General features: G+C 44.5%; 1 protein-coding gene across 1 annotated transcript in view; it reads left to right on the top strand.

Annotated features, from left to right (window-relative positions):
• trrap (transformation/transcription domain-associated protein) overlaps positions 1 to 22,130 on the top strand; it is a 136,464-nt gene that overhangs the window by 39,225 nt on the left and 75,109 nt on the right. The window contains exons 23-36 of the mRNA XM_056296808.1: positions 2,131 to 2,330; positions 5,783 to 6,000; positions 7,748 to 7,945; positions 8,173 to 8,433; positions 9,285 to 9,446; positions 9,724 to 9,820; positions 10,203 to 10,324; positions 11,442 to 11,612; positions 12,366 to 12,434; positions 14,491 to 14,610; positions 15,635 to 15,754; positions 18,520 to 18,684; positions 18,849 to 19,030; positions 19,822 to 20,020. Coding sequence (XP_056152783.1) covers positions 2,131 to 2,330; positions 5,783 to 6,000; positions 7,748 to 7,945; positions 8,173 to 8,433; positions 9,285 to 9,446; positions 9,724 to 9,820; positions 10,203 to 10,324; positions 11,442 to 11,612; positions 12,366 to 12,434; positions 14,491 to 14,610; positions 15,635 to 15,754; positions 18,520 to 18,684; positions 18,849 to 19,030; positions 19,822 to 20,020 — 2,284 coding nt within the window. The remainder of the gene's footprint in view (positions 1 to 2,130; positions 2,331 to 5,782; positions 6,001 to 7,747; positions 7,946 to 8,172; positions 8,434 to 9,284; positions 9,447 to 9,723; positions 9,821 to 10,202; positions 10,325 to 11,441; positions 11,613 to 12,365; positions 12,435 to 14,490; positions 14,611 to 15,634; positions 15,755 to 18,519; positions 18,685 to 18,848; positions 19,031 to 19,821; positions 20,021 to 22,130) is intronic.

Raw genomic sequence — 22,130 nt, forward strand, 5'->3', positions numbered from 1 at the left:
TCACTGATCCCTGGGCAGCGATTAAATGACTTTGCTCTGGGCATCCAGGTGGCGTAGCGGTCTATTCCGTTGCCTACCAACGTGGGGATCGCTGGTTCAAGTCCCCGTGTTACCTCCGGCTTGGTCGGGCGTTCCTACAGACACAATTGGCCGTGTCTGCAGGTGAGAAGCCGGATGTGGGTATGTGTCCTGGTTGCTGCACTAGCACCTCCTCTGGTCGGTCAGGGTGTCTGATCGGGGTGGAGGGGGAACTAGGGGGAATAGCGTGATCCTCCCACATGCTATGTCCCCCTAGTGAAACTCTGCACTGTCAGGTGAAAAGAAGCGGCTGGCGACTCCACGTGTGTTGGAGGAGGCAGTGGTAGTCTGCAGCCCTCCCCAGATCGACAGAGGGAGTGGAGCAGTGACTAGGATGGCTCGGATGAGTGGCATAATTGGCCAAGTACAATTGGGGAGAACAGGGAAAATCCACAAAAAAAAAAGAAAAAGACTTTGCTCTGTGTTTACACTGTGCAACACCGCCTCCATCAGTGCGCACACACACACACAGCATGCACATATCTGTGGCGATAATGAGGTGTGTCCGTTATGATGGGGGGGGGCTTCACCTGCTGCCTGCTCTTGTCATATATCTTGATTCATGAAGACCCCTCTCAAAAGACCTTGTCTCTCTAGGTCTCCCCTTCTCTCTGTCTCGCTCTTACTCTCTCTCCCTGTCTCTCTATCTCCAATCTCAGAATCCATCGGCTATCATCTGATGACAGTATTTTGGGTCTTCTGTTGTAGCTGCTGGCTGCTCGCCTCTGTTTCCTATGAGGATTGTCTCTTCCTTGCGCCCGTCATTATTTACAGTCAGATTAGCAACTTGAGACGCGAAAATGGAGTTGGAGTTGAGAGACAACGTCAACAATCAGATTGTTTCAGATTCAGATAACTGTATTTATCCCAGAAGGGCAATTTAGTTTTACAATCTACCCATTACCAACTGTAGCTGAGTGCTGACTTTTAATTGTTCTTCCTTGGCTCCAAAGACAATTACTTCAGTTTTATCTTTGTTTGAGGAAAATTCTGAAATATCCAAATGTGTTCAATGCACTTACTCAGTGCTTGTATGGGATTATAGTCCCCCGGTGATATAGTTATGTAAATCTGTGTGTTGTCTGCATAATTATGGTAACATTTGTTGTTTTCTGTAATCTGGACTAGTGGGAGCATAGAGATGTTAAACAGAAGCGGCCCCAGATTTCTAATTACCTTCATTCATTCATTCATTCATTGATCTTCAGCCGCTTCTCTGGGGTAGTGTTGCGGTGGCAGCAAGCTAAGTAGGGCACTCCAGACATTCCTCTCCCCAGCAACCACCCTCCAGCGCCTCCTGGGGGATCCCAAGTCGTTCCCAGACCAGATTGGACATGTAGTCTCTCCAGCAAGTTCTGGGTCTACCACGGGGTCTCCTTGGGTTGGCCATGCCCAGTAAACCTCCAAAGGAAGGCGCCCAGGAGGCATCCTAATCAGATGCCTGAACCACCTGGCTCCTTTCGACACGAATTAGCAGTGGCTCTACTCTGAGCTCCCTCTGGATGTCCAAGCTCAAGTCAAGTCAATTTTATTTGTATAGCCCAATATCAGAAATTACAAATTTGCCTCAGTGGGCTTTACAGCAACACAATATCCAGTCGTTAGACCCTGTCATCGGATAAGGAACAACTCCCTTAAAAGAAAAGCTGAATTAGTAGCGGGGCCTGCTTTGGTTGTTTTATAAACTGATCAAGAATGATTGTGATTGGTTGGTCATTGTGCATTCAGAGCAGCCTGCATGTTACTCACTAGCAACAAACGCCGTGTATCAAAAACCCCTTAAATTGGAGTAGACAGACTTCTTGTAGGTTAGTCATGGAAAATTAGAACTGCGCAAGTTTTCCTTATGTATCAAGTAGCAAAAAGTTGTAGCATGAGGTGTTTGAGTTAATTTGCCTTACTTCACATCTCACGTCCTGTGATGTGACTGTTGCGCATGTGCACACTGTGACGACAATACACAAATGCTATATTGTGCAGCCCTATTTTGTTGTTTTTATTTGTTTAAACCCTGCTTCTTGGTGTGGTTTTTTTTTTCTGCCATCCCTACAGCTTCACAGAGAAGTGGATCCCCAATGTGATCATATCTCACCGTTACAAGGCGCAGGACACACCTGCTCGCAGGACTTTTGAGCAGGCACTGACAGGGGCGTTTATGTCAGCGGTGATAAAGGACCTGAGGCCCAGCGCACTGCCCTTTGTGGCCAGCCTCATCCGACACTACACCATGGTGGCGGTGGCCCAACAATGTGGTAAGGAATATGTTTTCTCGCTCTCTTTGTCCTTGTGTCTTTCATTGTCTTTTTCTCATTTTCTCTCTTTTTTTCTTTCTGTCTCAATCATTTTCTTTCTTTGTCTCCTCTGTCTTTCAGTCATTTATTGCGTTTCCGTCCACCTGTTTTTATGCACATTTTCAGTTTGCGCATAAAAAAACCTGAGTGGAAATGTCAAAAATCTGAAAAAAATCCCGAAATATTGCTAAAAAGTTTTTATGCTTGCGGGAGGTGCAAAGGTTGTATTGATGAATGGTAAATGCGACTAAGTCCAATGAAAACGGGTTTAGTGAATAAACATTCAGAAATCATGTGGAGAGACCAAAAATGACGGCAGACAAAAACATCGGGTATGTAGATAAGATAACTTTTATTCATCCCCGAAGGGAAATTCAGTTGTAGATAGTAGCAGCACAAGGTAAAAAAAAGACATCAACAGGTAGAGTAACAGAAGTATATCGATAGTAGAGGTCAGTCACCTCGGGAATACAATACTAAACCTAACAATACTAACAATACTAAACATCATAGATAAGAGATCAGCATATACACGTATATTCTGCATATATATGTGTGTGTATATATAAAACGGTAGGGAAAATACTCAACAAATAAGGAGCAAAATAATCCAGTGAGTCAAGTAAATTCTTTATGAGACAGTACAAGCCTGTTTCATGTCATTAGCAATCATCAGCTTTACTTGACTCACTGGATTATATATATATAGATATAGATGTATATAGATATAGCATAGCATCTACACACGGCATATGGCATATGCAGCATATGCACTTCACCAGCAGTATTCTCTATCATCAGTTCCATAAATAAATAGCTACTTGTACGTTTTAAATAGTACACAATGTGCAATATGCAAGGTAATATGTCATATGTAATATGTGAACAGTAGCAACTTATACACTGTTAAACAGTACAGCATATGCAATATGCAGGGTACAGGACGGACGGGTTGGGTCACCAGGTCAAGTCAGCCTAATCATAAATCCGAGGGCTCAGTGGTGGTCTATGGAGGTCAAGGAGTCGGTCCTAGTCAGTCCTTGTGTGGAGAACGGGGTCAAGGAGTTGGTCCTAGTCAGTCCTTGTGCGGAGGGGGGGGGGGGGGCCTTTTTGTGGAGCCTGATGGTTGTTGGTACAAAAGACTGGCCGAGGCATTTCGTGGTTTGCTGGGGGGCAGTGAGTCTGTGACTAAATGTGCTCTTCCTCCCCACTGTCTCATCGTGGAGGGGATGGGAGGAATTCATCAAGATGGTGGCCATCTTCCTCATCCTCCCCTCCGCAACCACCTCCAGGTCATCCAGGTCAACCCCCACTATTGAGCTAGCCTTCTTCACCAGCTTATTCAGTTTGCTGGTATCTCGCATTGGTGCAGACCGATAAGACTTAAACAAGAGCACATAGCTTTAATATTAGTTGATCAAAGTTCTCTATTTCAATTTACCATTTCATAACATTTTCCTTCGTTTGGGGTGTGACTGGTGCTCTTTTAAATTACGCCATCTCGTTGCACCCTCCTCTTCTGCAGTGGTATAATGGCACCTGACTGGAGAATTAGTGCCATCCACTGCTTGTCTCAATAAACCAACTCCTAATATTTCCATAACAGTAGTGTATGGAAATGCGCATAAATTCGCATTTTCTTGTGACCATATTTGAAAATTCAAGTAAAATTTGCAATACATTTGGATGGAAACCCGATCATTGTCTCTTTCTTGCTCTATCTCTTTCTCTGTCTCTCTTTCCACATCTAATGTTGGCTCCTTATCTAGCCCTGAAGCTTCCTCTCTTTTCCCAGTGGCACCAGAACCTTTCTCTCTTATATGCCCTTGTTCTGCCAGCATTTATTATACAGCTTTATTATATTATACAGCTTTGTCAAGACTGCATATTTTCAGTGTTGGCTCGGTGACCTTTTAATGATAATAATAATCATTACATTTATATAGCACTTTTCTAGAGACCCAAAATGCTTCACATTGAAGGGGTTAACTAACTTCAACCACCACTAATGTGTAGCACCTACCTGGGTGATGCATGGCAGCCATTTTGCGCCAGAACGTTCACCACAAATCAACTTGAGGTGGAGAGAGAGGAATTGTTGGACCAATTACATAGGGTGATGATTAGGTGTCCAGCTGGAGAGAGCCAGTTAGGGAATTTTTCCAGGACACCGGGGGAAACCCCTACTTTTTGCGGTAAGTGCCATGGGATCTTTAATGATCACAGTGATTCAGGATGGCATCTTCTACAGCATTATGTCTCGGTCACTGCACTGGGGCATTTGGGATTTATTTGTTGTTTTTATTAGGACCATAGAGAAGACTGCCCCCTACTGGCCCACCGACACCACTTCCGGCAGCAACTCATTTTCCCAGGAGGTCTCCCATCCAAGTACTAGCCAAGCCCATACCTGCTTAGCTTCCGTCATTTGGCAGAGCCAGGGTACATGTTGGTGTGGCTGCCAGCAATTTCACATACTTAATTCCAACTGGCACAAGAAACTTGACAAGTTTGTTTTGTCCTGGTTCTGAGTGCTGTTGCATAAAATTGTTTGACTGTCACTCAGCAGATTCATCACCTTATTAGGGTTGGGTACCAAATTCGATACCTTTTTTTTTTCTTCCCCCTCCGTTTTTCTCCTCAATTGTAACCAGCCAATTACCCCACTCTTCCGAGCCATCCTGGTCGCTGCTCCACCCACTCTGCTGATCCGGGGAGGGCTGCAGACTACCACATGTCTCCATGGATACATGTGGAGTCGCCAGCCACTTCCTTTCACCTGAAAGTGAGGAGTTTCACCAGGGGGACGTAGCACGTGGGAGGCTCACGCTATTCCCCCCAGTCCCCTCCCCCCTGAACAGATGCCCAGACCAACCACAGGAGGCGCTAGTGCAGTAACCAGGACATATACCCACATCCGGCTTCCCACCTGCAGATACGGCCAATTGTGTCTGTAGGGATGCCCAACCAAGCCGGAGGTAACACAGGGATTTGAACCGGAGATCCCTGTCTTGATAGGCAATGGAATAGACCACTACGCTATCAGGACGCCCAGAACTCGATACTTTTAAGGGTACTGATCGAATTATGTCGGTACGACTGAATACCTATTCACATTAGATCAATCGGTGTCAAATTTTGGTACCTTGAGAGCAGATTGTGTTGTGAATTAAAATAAATATTGATAAGCCTTATGAGCCTTTTGAAAAATCCTTCCTAGTTTACCACTTGTTGCAAGTGTGCATCTGGGTGAGAGAGTATACGTTAGAGAGAAAGAGAGAGAGCCAGACTATGTCACCCATCCCCTAAACCTACACCTTGATCAAGTCCAATACAATCAGTGCAATGGTGAGTCAGTCTTGATCCTTTCTCCTTTTCTGCTCTCTTCACCCCCCCCCCCCCCCAAAAATCAGGTCCTTTCCTGCTTCCTTGCTACCAGCCAGGCAGCCAGCCCAGCACCGCCATGTTCCACAGTGAGGAGAATGGCTCTAAGGGTATGGACCCATTGGTTCTGATCGATGCCATAGCTATCTGCATGGCCTACGAGGAGAAGGAGCTGTGTAAGATTGGAGAGGTGGCCCTGGCAGTAATCTTTGATGTGGCCAGCATCATCCTGGGCTCCAAGGAGAGGGTCAGTGGTTAGAGTTGGATTTTTGACGGGAGGTTGTGTTGAGTATTACCCTGAAGTTAGATCTCAAGTCAAAGTTAGCTGTGAATTCGGCTACTGCCATAAAGTTTGAAGTTCATTTGTACAAAACATGTACCAACTTCATGCTCCAATTCATGATCTCACAATTAATTGTTGTCTTTGCTGAGATCGACACACAGCTAAGATTAGGAAATGACTAAAAGTGCTTTTTATACGTTGGTCAAAGTAAACCAAAGGATGTAAAGAACATTGGGCATTAATGAGATTTGTTTAAACTAATGACATTTTTCCGACATAATAAGCATTATTAGTTTTTAAAGGAGGAATGAGTAATATCACTTTTGTGGCGTCACAAACTGAAACACTTGCTGGTGGATTACATATACATGTCAGTGTAAAAGGACATTAAGGCTTTGTCTTGCTGCGACCTCAATAATCCAGGTAAGGAAATCACAGAAATTTGAATCGCTTCATGTGGACACGTTTATTGGAAGAAACATTTCATCACTCATCTAAGTGACGTCAGTCTCAACTGTCTTTGGTCATTATGCAACTGTGCTGTTTATAAGGGTAGGGACACCTGCAGTCAGTTGTGACTGAAGATGTCACTTAGATGATGATGAAACGTATCTGTCAATAAATGTTGTGTCCAGATGAACTGATTAAACTTTCTGTGACATTGAGGCTTATTTCATCCCCCATGTGTCTTCTTATTATGGTAAACTTCAGACATTCAAGATCTTGTTGTAAGGCAGACTCATTTTTACAATACAATATTAGTAATGTGGTAGTGGTCTAAAAAAAAGAGATCTCTCTTTGTCTTTGTTTTTTTGGGGGGATTTCCCACCCCCCCCCTTTTTTTTCTCCCCAATTGCATTTGGCCAATTACCCTGCTCTCCGAGCCATCCCGGTCACTGCTCTGCCTCCTCTGCTGAGCTGGGGAAGGCTGCAGACTACCATATGCTTCCCCAATACATGTGGCATTGCCAGCCGCTTCTTTTCACCTGACAGTGAGGAGTTTCGCCATAATTAAACTTTATGTAAACATTGCAGAGTTCCCATTTAAATGTCTTGATACTTTTTTTTCTTTAATTAACATGTTGGAGATTCACATTTTGTCATCTGACACTGAGATGTAGCCCCTATCAGTATATCTTTCACAAATGATTTTTTTTCTTTTTTGGACCCCCCCCCCTTTCACCCCAACTGTACCCGTCCAGTTACTCCACTCTTCCAAGCCGTCCTGGTCGCTGATCCACCCCCTCTGCTGATCCGGGGAGAGCTGCAGACTACCACATGCCTCCTCCCATACATGTAGAGTCACCAGCCACTTCTTTTCACCTGATAGTGAGGAGTTCTGCCAGGGGGACGTTGCGTGTGGGAGGATCACACTGTTCCCCTCAGTTCCCCTCAGTCCCCCCCCAAACGGGTGCACTGATGGACCTGTGGCTTTCCACCCACAGACATGATAAATTGTGTTTGTAGGGACACCCGACCAAGCCGGATGTAACACGGGGATTCAAACTGGCAATCTCCGTGTTGGTAGACAACAGAATAGACCGCTACATTACCCGGACACCCCTCAAAAATGAGTTATACCAAAATTCTTTGTCTCGTTGTTTTAAATGACCATATCATTGTGGGTTGGTTTTTGTGTTCGTTAATAATTTGAAATAATTCTTCTATTTTGGAACCCATTAATTGTTTTGCCCTTGGTATTTGCCCGCAGGCTTGCCAGCTGCCCCTGTTTTCCTACATAGTGGAGCGTCTGTGTGCCTGCTGTTATGAACAGGCATGGTACGCCAAGCTGGGTGGCGTGGTCTCCATCAAGTTCCTGATGGAGAGGCTGCCCCTCATCTGGGTGCTTCAGAATCAGCTCACCTTTCTCAAAGCCTTGCTGTTTGTCATGATGGACCTCACAGGAGAGGTGAGGGGAAGATTCATATTATCTGTGGAATGAAGAAAGAAAAGAGTAGAACCTCAAGTTACTGAGGGTTTAAGACTCTTGTTTTGTCCTGGCTGGGGTTGTTACTTTTTCTCTTACTCTTTTAATATAAGTCGTCATTGGGTCTTTTAAAGTAATAAGTTCCCATTTTCCTCTGGTTCTAAAATCAGAAACTCTCACCCAACATTTCCCGCTGTCCCTCCACCCAGGTGTCCAATGGAGCAGTGGCCATGGCCAAGACAACTCTGGAGCAGCTGCTGGTGCGCTGTGCCACCCCCTTGAAGGACGAGGAGAAGACCGAAGAGTTGCTTGCTGCCCAGGATAAGTCCTTCCACATGGTCACACATGACCTGGTTCGAGAGGTCACCTCCCCCAACTCTACTGTCAGAAAGCAGGCCATGCACTCCCTGCAGGTCCTGGCTCAGGTCACCGGCAAGAGCGTCACCATTATCATGGAGCCGCATAAAGAGGTGGGTGGTCAAGATGATGAAAATGAAAAGATGAGAACCTTGATGATCCTCTCTGGTTGTCACTGTATCAATATATTTGACAATATATTGATACAGTGACAACCAGAGAAAAGGACAAGCAAAGTATACAAAATGAAAAGGTAAAATAAGAATAAAGCAAATGGACATGCTGACCAGTGAATTGAATGGAGATTGGAGAATGAAAGATAAGGTAACAGAACTTAATAGCTGAGCTAATACCACCATCCAATAGATGGTCTAAGGTATGGGGATGATCAGTCTTAATACCCCTTCACTCTGTACTAGGGGCCCAGGAAATGCATGGGTTGTTTGTCTGAGAAAGGTTTTATCTAGCTAAATTAACCATATTTAACAAGCTCAAGATGAAGCTTAAGTCATGGGCTGAACATTTCACTCCTTGCTGTCAAAGTTCTTGGTCAGTTTTGTGGAGCCATAATTTGCTTTTCTGTTTCATTAGTGTGACATAACGGGTATACTATCGTGGCAGTGTTAATGTAGCAGCAGGCTTTGGGAAGCTAATGAAAATGACATCAGGTCTGCCATGGTAACCCCATATGCAGGAAACTATATTTTACTGGGTTGTTTGTTTGAAAGTGTTACTGAAGGAGAAAAATTCCCCATTCTGAGCCGTGGCAATATCACTACAATTAAGCTTACAGTAGAAATGTATGACAAACAGAAACTTATCTTAGAGTAGGTCTTACACCAAAATTCTCAAAGACCTGGTATGAGGCTGTTGGCCATCAATTCTCCAGCTCTGCTTTTCTGTGTCTCCTTGTCCTTCCTGGCTAAATCCGTCTTCCCTTCTTCCTTCTCTTTGGTCTCTCTAGGTCTTGCAGGACATGGTTCCCCCTAAGAAGCACCTGCTGCGCCACCAGCCTGCCAATGCCCAGATTGGCTTGATGGAGGGCAATACCTTCTGCACCACCCTGCAGCCCCGCCTCTTCACCATGGACCTCAACGTCATGGAGCATAAAGTCTTTTACACTGAGGTACAATGGTCATTACCACAGGCAGCCATATGGTCTGTAGCCATAATGCTCTTGTGGCTGAATGGAGAATGAGATGTTCAACAAGCTCATATGGGTGTTATATGCAGGTGTCCACATACTTTCGGCCTTGTTATACATCTTGAATTTTAAAACTTTTTATTCCAAGTGACAGTAGCTCCATGTAACATTTCAAATATGTTGTTTCCTTCACTTATAACACCATTGCTTTCACATATGTTTATAGTTTGCCTCTGACCTATATTGCTCTCCTCTTCAGCTGTTGAACCTGTGTGAAGCAGAGGATGCTGCACTGATGAAGCTGCCATGCTATAAGAGCCTTACCTCTCTGGTTCCCCTCCGCATTGCCGCCCTCAGTGAGTTGGACACAAACCATTCATTTATTTGAATTGATTTTTCATTTTCTTTTTTCGTTTATTTTTATTCAAGTCACCTACCACTCACGGCATTAAAGGTTATGCAAATGGACTGGTTCTTAATCTTCTCGAAGGGACCACAAATTGGACAGCTTTTGATGTAAGCGTCCTTAGATTGCTGTAAGCATAATAACAGGTGCTGTCATGGTCAGGCTGCATACTTAATTTCATTTACCATGTTTTTATTCTCTACATTTTAGCACCAATATCTGTGTTATCCCTGAACGTACTGACACAAGTTTTAATCCCTGTGGTGGAAACATTTCATCTTCATTATTCCTTGCCCCAGTGAGAGCCATAAATGCTTCGTTCTCTTTATTAGATGCCCTGGCAGCCTGTAACTACCTGCCCCAGTCCAGAGAGAAGATCATTGCTGCCCTGTTCAAAGCCCTCAACTCCACCAACAGTGAACTGCAGGAGGCCGGGGAGGCCTGCATGAGGAAGGTCAGTGTAAAACTTCTCTCATCTCTATTTTATCATCTCTGGCTCTTGGGCCTAACCTGTTCCCCTTGGTCTCCCCTTTGTCGTTTGCCTATCTCAGAGGGCCTCCATTATTCTGTCCCGCAATCCTTATCTCTACACCCTGTTGTCTTCACAAACAGCTACCCTCCATTTGTCAAACTATTCTTGCCTTCTATCCATCCACCTCCTCTGTCCACCCATCTTCACCTCTTTGTGCCATTCTGTCTCCTTTCCCCAGCTTGTCCTTCATTCCCTTTCTTTACTACATCACTCCTTTTCCCCACCCTTCCTTTTTTTCTTGCCTCTCCATGTTGTCTCATCTCTGCTGTGGCTAACACTAATGAGTGCTGCCACTGGCCGATCGATACAGGATGGAGTGTTTGTTCTCACTGCTGAGAGGAGAATGAATGTGGCTGCCATGCATCATCTTTTTCCGTTCCTTTACCTCCCTCTTGTGTGTGTGTGTGTGTGTGTGTGTGTGTGTTTTTGTTTGTGTTTGTATGTGTGTCTGTGCTTCCATGTGCATTTTTACGGCTAACCTGCCCTCTTTTTGAGTGGCCTGTCTCCTTAGTGGAGACACAAGGGGTGGTGGGCAGCATGGAGAGCTGGGAGGCTGAACAAAGCCTGGTCCAATGCGGATGAAAGATAATTTGTTGGAAGGTGAATTGGAGTGATTTACGTTTGGGGCCTTGAAGAGGATAGCAGACCAACACATTTCTAAACCAATATGTGTTCTACTCTCCCTTACGTCATTATTTGTTCCAGTTTATTTATTTCCATCATCCTTTATTGCTGGCATGCTGACCTTTCCACCACATGATGGTAACAACTGTTAACCGATATTTAGAATTTTTATGTTAGAAATTTGCCCATTCCATTGCTGTTCAACTTTTCTTAATAAAACTTAAAAACAAAATCTAAAAACACATTGGTGGAAACGGGTACTGATATGAGATAAAATAAGAGAGAAGGGCTTTGAGTAAGCTATGAACCCTGGGTAGAAAAGGTGATGGGGTGTAGAGTAGATAGTCTCTTGACACAGATATTGTGTAATGTCATCTTAATATCATTTCTTTATTTACTCTATTGTGTTTTTCAGTTCCTGGAGGGTGCCACCATCGAGGTGGATCAGATCCACACTCATATGCGCCCCCTATTGATGATGCTGGGTGACTACCGCAGCCTTACGCTCAACGTTGTGAATCGCCTCACCTCTGTCACGCGACTCTTCCCCAACTCCTTCAATGACAAGTTCTGCGACCAGATGATGGTGAGAGACACTGTGGTCCTTTCCCGGTGATCTAATAACAGACATATGCCCTCTTGTGGATGCCATAATCATCTAAAAATACAAGGATTGGAAAGTCATGTGGTTTAACCTAGGGCTGGGTGATATGGTCAAAATCAATTGTCACAATATTTTTAATTTTGTTTTGTTTTGTGGACCTCCCTTTTCTCCCCAATTGCATTTGGCCAATTACTCCACTCTTCCGAGCCGTCCCGGTCGCTGTTCCACCGCCTCTGCCAATCTGGGGAGGGCTGCGGACTACCACATGCCTCCTCCGATACATGTGGGGTCACCAGCCGCTTCTTTTCACCTGACAGTGAGGAGTTTCACCAGGGGGACGTAGCGTGTGGGAGGATCACGTTATTATTTTTAGTTTTTACTGTTTTGGGTCTTTTGTTTTTAACTCAAGTGCTGTCTCATGTGAGGCAGTTGTTTTTGTTTCTGCGGAAGTTCCAGATAAAAAAAGAAGAAAACCAAATGGAATTACATACGGTATGGTTGTTTTAAACCATTTCTTAACTGAATTTACAGAACAGACTGTATCGTGATATATACTGTCATCATGATATAAAATTACATATATCGTGGTAGAAGATTTTGGCCATATCGCCCACCCCTACTAATGAGAATGAAGGTGCTAGTCTTGGTAGTATCTGTCATAGTCTACCAATTATTTGTTGTTTTCAGATCTAACATAAACATGTACAACTGACTTTCTTTCTCTGTCTGTCTCAGCAACACCTGAGGAAGTGGATGGAGGTGGTGGTAATCACGCACAAGGGAGGGCAGCGCAGTGATGGCAGTGTGAGTGTAACGCACACACAAGACATACATGCACTTAAACGATGTTAAATGTGATAATTCAATTCAATTCAATTTTATTGTCATTAAAAACAATGTGCAGGCACATGTTGAAAATGAAATGAGGGCTGTGGCTTCACCAAACAGTGCAAGACAGACACAGGCAAACACAGCAAACACAGTATAAGATATACACACATGAAGACCAAAAGCTAAAAATAAGTTAAAAGAGAGCTGGAGTACAAAATATTTAAAATACATCAGTTTCTGTTTAACTGCTGGCTGAATAGTTGAACATTTGCAGCATAGAAGCAGACACGGACTGTTGGAGGAGGTCAATAAAGCTCACGACTGGCACCTTTTCTGTTCAATTGATCTGTCCCGCTCAGGCCAAATAGTGTCCATCGAGGTGTGTGTGTGTGTGGGTGTGGGTGTGGGTGGGTGTGTGGGGGTGGGGGTGACGCTTGCACAAATTCGACACCTCCCAAGTATGGTCTCCTCCCAGATGAGTCGTGAGTGGCCGTATTATAGTCAATGATTAATTAGGTGCCAGGCAGGTGGCAATCGAGCCAACTCTGCTGCTCCTTTTTATCTCCCCGACAGATAACCTTGTAGAGGCAAAGTAAAGGCAAGAGAGAGATGCCAGAGCCTCACTTCATCTGAAATCGCGCCACTTTCTTCTTAATTCCCTTTTTTTTCCTGTCATTCCCTGTCTCAGACAGAGAGCATAATTAGATGTAAATTGGCTTCTGCTCAGTGCTGCCTGCTGACAGCTAGCCTGGCAGTGACAATAAGGCCAGGGTCACCAGGGGTTAAGATGCCCGGTTCCTTTTTAGAGAAAAACTCTCACCCAGGGAGAGAGGGGGAGAAATGGGAAGGAGAACAGAAGATGGAGGGAGATGTAAGGGATATAGATGAATGTTTGTGGTGAGAGATGAGGGGAACAGGTTGCAGAAAAAGAGGGCAGTAAAGATTGGAGGTCTTAAATGTGTACAGAACAGGTAGAGAAGAAGAAAAACCATCAGAATGTGTCCCTGATGAAAAAGGAGGAAGAGATAAGGGTGAATAAATACAGACATACTTAAATGTTTGACGGAGGCAAAATGTCAGTTTCTGCAGTCCTGGAGAGAGTCGGCTGAACCGATTACGGTCATCATTTATCATCATTCTGTCATAAAGACCTTTCAGTTCCTCCAAATTCCACGTTTCTTTTTTTCTCCTACTAATCCTGATATTCCCTCCCTGCTGTCCACTGAGTAAAGAGAACAGCTGGTCAGGAGGGCATGCCTAAAGGTTGTAACTTGCCTGTAATGTTCTACCCTGTTTGGCCTGTTCACCTGCCAATAGCAACACACACGCGCATACACCTTGCCCTGCTGACTCTCTGATCATTGTCTCTCATTCTGGCACAGCCTGCACTGGAGGGCGTTGAGGTGAGATGCGGTCGGAGCTGGTGTTGCGCCCTCTGTTGTTGACTTCTTGTCAGTGCATTGAAACTTGGTCAGACTGATGTCGTGCTGGTGAATTAACCAATGTTGTCCTGGTGATGGTGGATTTGCCCGTTTTTTTTTTCTTTTTTCTTTTTCCTTGTGTCTATCTGTCTGTGGTCATCTTCCAGAAACATTGTTGTCGTCTGAGCGTCTCCCTAACCTCACATCTTGAATGTTGAAAAGTATAAAACGCCCCCAAACCCCCATGTCCCTTACTCTCACTGGCCTCCCAGGATATTGGTGCCACTGGGATTATGAGAGAGAATGTCATACATACCATGTCTGTCTTTACCATGTCTGCCTTTAATCCAAGAGCTCACTCCAATGTGACGCCACCCAGCCTCTCTGCAGGAAATGTTCCTTAACCCCCCTCTATGGTCCCAGACTACATTTTCACCAGTCTGACTTGAGTAAAATCCATCCTTGTCTATCCACAGTGGCTGTTCATCAAGACTGTATGTCAAGACATCATGTCCACATCTCATGCCACTGTCACTCCCAGACCTTCATATGGCCTTTTTTCCTTTGTTCCTTTCTTCTCTATATCTATATCTTATCTATCTATCTAGGAGATGAAGATCTGTTCAGCCATTATCAACCTGTTCCACCTGATTCCAGCAGCACCCCAGACTCTGGTCAAACCTTTGCTGGAGGTGGTCATGAAGACCGAGAGAGCCATGCTCATTGAGGTAGGTTGGCAAGAGTTTACTGGAGGCTGCAACAATAAATCAGAGATGATTACCAGCTGCTGTAGGTTGTCTGGGAAAATAAATGTTCCGTCCTTATGAAAGTTTCTTTGTGTAATACTTGAACAACAATATGACTGGTAAATATCAGCAGGGGTTGCTGAATGATTGTGATTAAAACAAAGTAAATGACCCAATGCTTGGATTTCTGTATTCAGAACCACAGGAGCCAGGCTGGCTGAGGTGTTGTTGTGGATTTTTGATAGCCCTATGAAAGACTTGTATCACTGTCCTCAACTATGCAGCGATCACAGCAGACTGAGGAAAATGGCAGACATTCTTAAAAATTCTGTGTGTCCAGTAACCTTTCTATTTGAATTTGTTTGTCTTTCTGTATTCCTTTGTTTAACAGTAAAGCTCAGGTTTCAAGTAAAAATACAGATAGCACCTTAAGCCTATAAATTTTGGGGTTGTTAGTTCACAAATTTATGAGTTTTCACCAAATTCTCTGAAGCTCTGTTGATCCTCTATTAATTTTTTTTTTGATTTGGGGTATTAAGGCCATTAATCCAGTTTGATCTAATCTGATCACATCAGCTAGCTCATTAAGTGTATGGTGTATTTGATGTTAGAATCCTCCAACCCTCTGCCCTTCCATTCAGAGATTCACAAGGAGGTGATAGAACCGTCTTCTGGTTTAGCTCTGAAAAAATAACTTTTCTCCTCTCTCTGTCCCTGCTCATAACTCTTTTTGTCCTTTACACTACATGCTCCATGCTACCCAGTTGATTACATGGCAGTATGCATGTATAGCAAACATATTCCTAAACAAGGTCAAGTATCAAAGTATGCTGACATTTTCGTAAACTTTAAACAATCAGAGGCATGACAAGGAATCCACCTCTCCTGAATTCAAGACCTTAATGATTATTTTATTTGATTCTTATCTAACAAAGAGTAATTGGTGTAGGAATACATCAACATATGATATTCATATCTTATGGGCCTCTTCCCCCCCCAATACAAGGCTGGCAGTCCATTCAGGGAGCCTTTGATCAAGTTCCTGACACGTCACCCATCTCAGACGGTGGAGCTTTTCATGATGGAGGCCACTCTCAATGACCCGCAGTGGAGCCGCATGTTCATGGTGAGCCAAAGAACCTCCCTTTATAAGCACATTTGATATTTAAACGGGTTATAATCTGATATATATATATACGTATTATTATTATTTTTTTGTAAGTTATAGATGTATTAAATAGATGAGGGTGCCTGTTCTTAGTGCTCATTGAATAATAATGATAATGGTAATAATAATAATAATGTTAATATTATGAAAACAAAAAAGATAGGAATGGAGTGTCAGACATGAAATATCAGGGTAATAAACATGACATATAAAAACAAGTATTTAAAAACAGGGGTTCTTTAATACACCATGTGGTGCAACCTGGACACATCGTCGGTAATGAACCCAGGGTCATGAGGTGTTACGGGTCCTAACATCGGACACCCTCGCCCGAGCGGCCCAACCGGGGTTGATCAAGCCCTGATTTGTGTCCAGGTAGTGCATTACACCACACGTCACCCCTCTTCACTCAGAACCAATGGGAAGCCTTATCAGTAGCTTCCAAGATGTTCCTAATGGCCCTTTTTTGCAACCCACAAGTTCCCAAGAGTCCCAGGACTTGGTGTAGAGACTGGCCTGAAAAGCCCCTGCAATCCACTTAAGCCAGTTCACAGTGGGTCTTCCACCCATTCCTCTGACACTGAGCTACTAGATCTGAATACCTGGCTCTCTTCCTTTCTTGTGCCTCCTTCATCCGATATTCCCAGGGGACAGTTAGCTTTAGCAAAACCACTTGCTTGGTTGCCATGGACATCAGGACCATGTCTGGACTGAGTGTGGTAGCTACGATGGTGTCCGGGAACCTCAGTTATCGCCCTATGTCGACCAGGAACTGCCAGTCCCTTGTTGTTGCGAGCAGCCCACCCTGGGCCTTTGACGGGCTTCTCCCCTGCTCGAACAAGTTGGAAGGGCTGGAGAAGACATCATATACTGACTTGTCCAAAAACTTGAATCAGTGGGATTCCGCCCTTCAGAGTTCTGCCCAGGTGATGTTTCAGCCGGTTGTATGCTCCCACTTGGTCCAGGCCCACTGGTTGCACATACCCACCATTATGCTATAGTGAGCTTCCTCCACCTCTGCATGTACCACCTCCTTGATCAGTTTTCGCCTCTCCTTTCCTTAGGCTTTACCGTAAGTAGGTCTTGAGTTGCTCCTGAGCCCAGCCCAACTATTTGCCACAGTGCCCATCAGGATGCTGTGCTGCAGCCTTGCCTCAGCCCACTCAACTGCCTCCTGTATTTGCCACTTCCATCCTGTTCTGACATCAATACCCGCAGAGGAAACCTTGGTGTTAGCGGAATTTTGGTAGAGCAGGACTTCTCTGGCTTGGGTGACCTTCAACTCACCTGCCATACTACTGAGAGGAAGCTGTAGTTTGGAGTTATCCCCGTAAAGGGCAGTGCTGCTTAGGCTTCGCAGCAGGCCCAGCCACCTGCGCAGGAACTGGCTGATCTTCCTTTCGAAGCCCTCCACAGTGGTGATTGGGACTTCGTAGATTAGCAGTGGCCAGAGGAGTTTAGGCAGGATTCCATGTTGCTATATCCAGGCCTTAACTTTTCCAGGAAGCCCTGATTTGTCTACTGTGGCGAGCCAAATGTTAAGGTCATCACTGGTTGCCTGGCATGCTGCTGTGTCCTTTGGATTGCTGGTAAAGATCTTACCCAGGCCCTTGACTGGCTTTTCAGTCACAGATGGAATTTGGGTGCCTCCCAAAGAGACACTGAACTGGTTGGTTACTCTTCCTTTCCTGAGGACCATAGACCTGGATTTTGTGGGCTTGAAGCTCATTCTTGCCCATGTAATGACCCATTCAAGTCCTTGAAGGAGGGACCTGGATCCGGGCACTGATGTAGTTGTTGCTGTTAGGTCATCCATGAACACTGTGATCGGGGGTTGTTGGTTGCCAGATTTGGACCTGGGACCTCTGCACTCCACTTCTAAGCAACACCAGATACTGAAAGCAAAGGTTCACATACTTTTGCCACTTACAGATATGTAATATTGGATAATTTTCCTCAATAAATAAATGACCAAGTATAATATTTTTGTCTCATTTGTTTAATTGGGTTCTCTCTATCTACTTTTAGGACTTGTGTGAAAATCTGATGATGTTTTAGGTCATTATGCAGAAATATACAAAAATTCTAAAGGGATCATAAACTTTCAAGCACCACTGTATATTTATGGCCAGCACAAACGGGGAAACAGAAATTGTGCAGCCAGTGACGATACCCTTTTCTAACCGATGCCACACTGATGTTGAGGTCCCAGCAGACACCCTCAGGCTAAAGTTGTTGTAATTAATAGTCGAGGATGAGGTTTTGGATCTTCTCTGGGATGTGGGCCAATTCTACCAGTTTAAGTGTAGAGAGAAACAAACTAAATGGTTGCTGGTTGAAATCCCCTGACTACCTGGGTAAAACTGGGTGGGGATACAGGGGATAGAGCCAGCCTAAAAAAGTCACTCATCCTCCAACTTTCTCTGGTGGAGCTGCGCTGTAGCCAACAGGAGGAGACTGTGCATGCTGTTGGACTTCCATATTGGCATATATGTTTGAATATGAAGCAGGGCTGTGTTTGAAAGAAGCATGGATGCTTAATCAGAATTCCTGTGATAAATAAACAACAACAAAAATTCTCACCAAACCCTCAAGTCAGCCATTTTGGTGAGTGTCCATCGCATATGAGCAGAAAGCCACAAGTCTTCATGACTCGTTATTTTGTCTCTGACTTTATCTACATTGTGAGCAATGTTAATTACATGTTATATGTTCATATACAGAGTTTCCTGAAGCACAAAGATGCCAAGCCCTTAAGAGATGTTCTGGCCTCCAACCCCAGCCGCTTTGTCCCCCTGCTGGTACCCGCTGGTACCGCAGCCACTGTTCGGCCCGGATCACCCTCCACCAATACTGCCAGACTGGACCTGCAGTTCCAGGCCATCAAGGTATGAGCGCTCAAGCAAGTTAAATTATGTGCTTTTGCATAGCTCCTTGCTCCTTCTCTTTGATGCAACAGGAACTCAGTAGTAATCTAAACAATGTAAATTTTATTGATTCAACAATTTAGTCCCTAATTGCTTTCAACTCCAGTACATTTCTTTGTGCACAGATCATCAGCATCATAGTGAAGAATGATGAGGGCTGGCTGGCAGGGCAGCACTCCCTGGTGAGCCAGCTGAGACGGGTCTGGGTCAGTGAGGCCTTCCAGGAGAGACACAGAAAAGACAACATGGCTGCCACCAACTGGAAGGAGCCCAAGCTGTTGGCCTACTGTCTGCTCAGCTACTGCAAGTATGTCTGCTCTCCTGACGTACGTGTGTGTGTGTGTGTGTGTGTGTGTGAGAGAGAGAGGGTGCGTGCGTGCGTCAAAAGATTAGTGGGCTTACAAGGTCAAGCTCTAAAACACACTACACCATTTGTAAGGGGGCTTTTGACCAAAGTGTGAACAGTTGGAATCCATTAAATTATGTAGAAACGTAGGCCTTAGGCAGCCCTAAGTTTCTACAGTATCTGTCTTCCTTGGCTTATAAGACTGTGGTTGGCTGTGTACTTTGTATAGTGGTAAAAGAGCATACATTTGGGTGCATTGAAAATAATTGGTAATAAAAGAAGAAAGGAAAAGAAAGAAGCCATTTTATTCTGTCATTGTACAGGTTACAACAAAATTTGTTCTCTGCATTTAACCCATCCTATTGTATAGGAGCAATGGGCAGCTGCAGCGCCCAGGGACCAACTCCAGTTCTTCTTTCCATTGCCTTGCTCAGGGGCACAGACAGGAGTATTAACCCTAATATGCATGTCTTTTTGATGGTGGGAGGAAACCGGAGCACCCGGAGGAAACCCACGCAGATATGGGGACAATGTGCAAACTCCACACAAAAAGGACTTGGGACGGCTTCTGTGAGGCAAAAGTGCTAACCCCTGGGCCCTCGTGCTGCCCCCAAAAGAGATTTGAAAAAACAAACCATGTGAATCACTAATTTGTCACAGTTGATATTGTTATCCAAGGTTGTGTGAAGGTGTTTTAAAAGCTGAACATTTCCTGTTTGCTCGCTAAGTTGGCTGACTGTGTCTCCCTCCAGGCGCAACTTCTCAGAGATCGAGCTGCTGTTCCAGCTGCTGCGAGCCTTCACAGGTCGTTTCCTGTGCAACATGACCTTCCTGAAGGAATATATGGAGGAGGAGATCCCCAGGACCTACTCCATTACCCATAAACGGGCCCTCTTCTTTCGTTTTGTGGAGTTTAATGACCCGCACTTCAATGATGAGCTCAAAGCTAAGGTATATTAAGAGACACTCTAGCAGTATTAAGCCTTCAGTAGCCGGTATAAGTAGCTTCCTCAATGGGAGAACTGAAAAACACAGATGCCATCCATCCGTAGTCAATAGCCACCCAGTCAGGGTCGCAGGGAACACAGAAGCCAAAAATGACCAGCATTTGTTCTTTCTCTGTCCCTTGGTCTATCTTAAACCCCTGGTCTTTGTTTACTAGCATCATGTGACAATGACGGTTGAATACTCCATTCATATTCCATGAGTATTTCGATCAAATTCAGATGATGGAGGGTTTTTCCGCTCAGAACTGTGTATAATACAGGGGCCTACAGCTGTTTTTTGGCATGTTTGAAATTTCATGGCTGTGTATGATCTAGTTTAAAAGGAACCCTACACAGGTCTGTGAAAGTATAGAACATTAATAACATTATTTTCATGTCTTGAAATGTTAAAGTTATTGGAGAACAATGCATTTTTCATATCTATATGCCGAAATGACTGATTTTCTTTGTAATGTATATCTATTTTTTTGGGTGCATTTTTTTCAGGTAGAGGGAGATAATGGTCGCATTGTCATTCACATTACACATCTTTATATTTTGTACTCAACACAGACAACAAGGTTCAAATCCAGTCAAGAAGTTTTTGTCTGAAACTAAGTTTGAAAAAGAAAATGTGCGGTAATTTGATTTGGTTACAGAATTAAATTTCGCTTCAAACATTGTTAACTCTGCAGTGGTCCCATAGAGTTGCTGGTCTTTCAGTGTCAGAAGTGTATTGAGGGACCTAATCTTTGTGAACTTTATGGTGGGTGAATTTTGCACCAGCAGTTTTTTGAAGAAGTCAGGGAGGTCGTTTTGGCTGCTTCTGAACCCGCAGAGAGTCACAGATGCCTTTCTCCTCTCTACCTGACCCACTGCTGCAAGGATTTCAATCAGTAGGGCCGCTTTTTAATTAAGCTCTTTCTCGCTGTCTCACATGCTTTGACACATACATACTCTCAAACATCCTCTTTACTTGCAAGCTGTCACACATGCTCATATGGAAATGCGTACCTGTACGCAACATAAGCAGATATCCTCTCATTGCTTGCTTGCTTGCTGGTAGTCCATCGAGTCTGATGATGACATCCCTCCTCATTAACGGTGTGTTCTTTGATGACTGTAGAGACAAATTATTGATCCACAAGTTTTATTGCACGTTGGGCATATGAAGTGTGAGTTAGTGGGGGCAGGCATGGTTGTATGTCTCCTCAGTCTTTTCTGTTGTTTTTTCACATTCCTCCTCTATTTCCAGCTGTTCTATGCCTCTGGGGCAGATCTTTCGCCAGTTGGAATGGTTGATGGAAGCTTGCTTCAGTCTCTCTTCTGACCACCTGCAGACTAATGGCCCAGATGAAGTTGTCCATACAGGACTTGATGTGGCAGGCGTTCTTGAGGCATCCTGATGACATGCCCAAGCCCGTGCAGTTGGTGTTAAGTGACCGTGGCTTCTATGCTCTTGCAGTTTGACCTAGCAAGAATCTCAGCATGAGGAAAACGGTCACACCACGTGATCCCCATGATCACTGCAGACACCTTATGTGGAACCACTCCAGCAACCTTAGGTGTCGGCTTTATGTGACCCAGACTTCACAGCTGTGTAGGAGAGTTGTGATGCAGACGACTTTGTAAATGGCAATTTTGCTGTGGAGGTGTTTGTTTTGGAAGACCTTACGTCGGAGTTTGCCGTAGGCTACAGAGGCTTGTTTGATTCTATTGTGAATTTCATGATCAGTGTTGTAGCCCTCAGAAAGGATGCTGCCCAGGTATTTGAAAGTTGGAACAACTGAGTGTGGTTGGTGTTCTATAGTGAAGACAGGCATAGTGGGTGGGGGGCTGGACCTCCATTGGCATAACACCTCAGTCTCGGTAGTGTTGACTGATAGACCCAGCCTGCTGTAGGCATTCACAACTGCGGCAAGGATGATTTGCAGGTCTTCTGGTATGTGAGCTACAAGAGCGCAGTCATCAGCTTACTGCAGGCAACCACCAAGTTATCAGCACCCCTGCCTCACTCACTTCCATACATTAAAGGGCGCCGATTCCTGACCTCTTATGGCCACGTGTGCCAACAA

This window comes from Lampris incognitus, chromosome 17 (genome assembly GCF_029633865.1).
Source record: "Lampris incognitus isolate fLamInc1 chromosome 17, fLamInc1.hap2, whole genome shotgun sequence".
Lineage (NCBI taxonomy): Eukaryota > Metazoa > Chordata > Actinopteri > Lampriformes > Lampridae > Lampris > Lampris incognitus.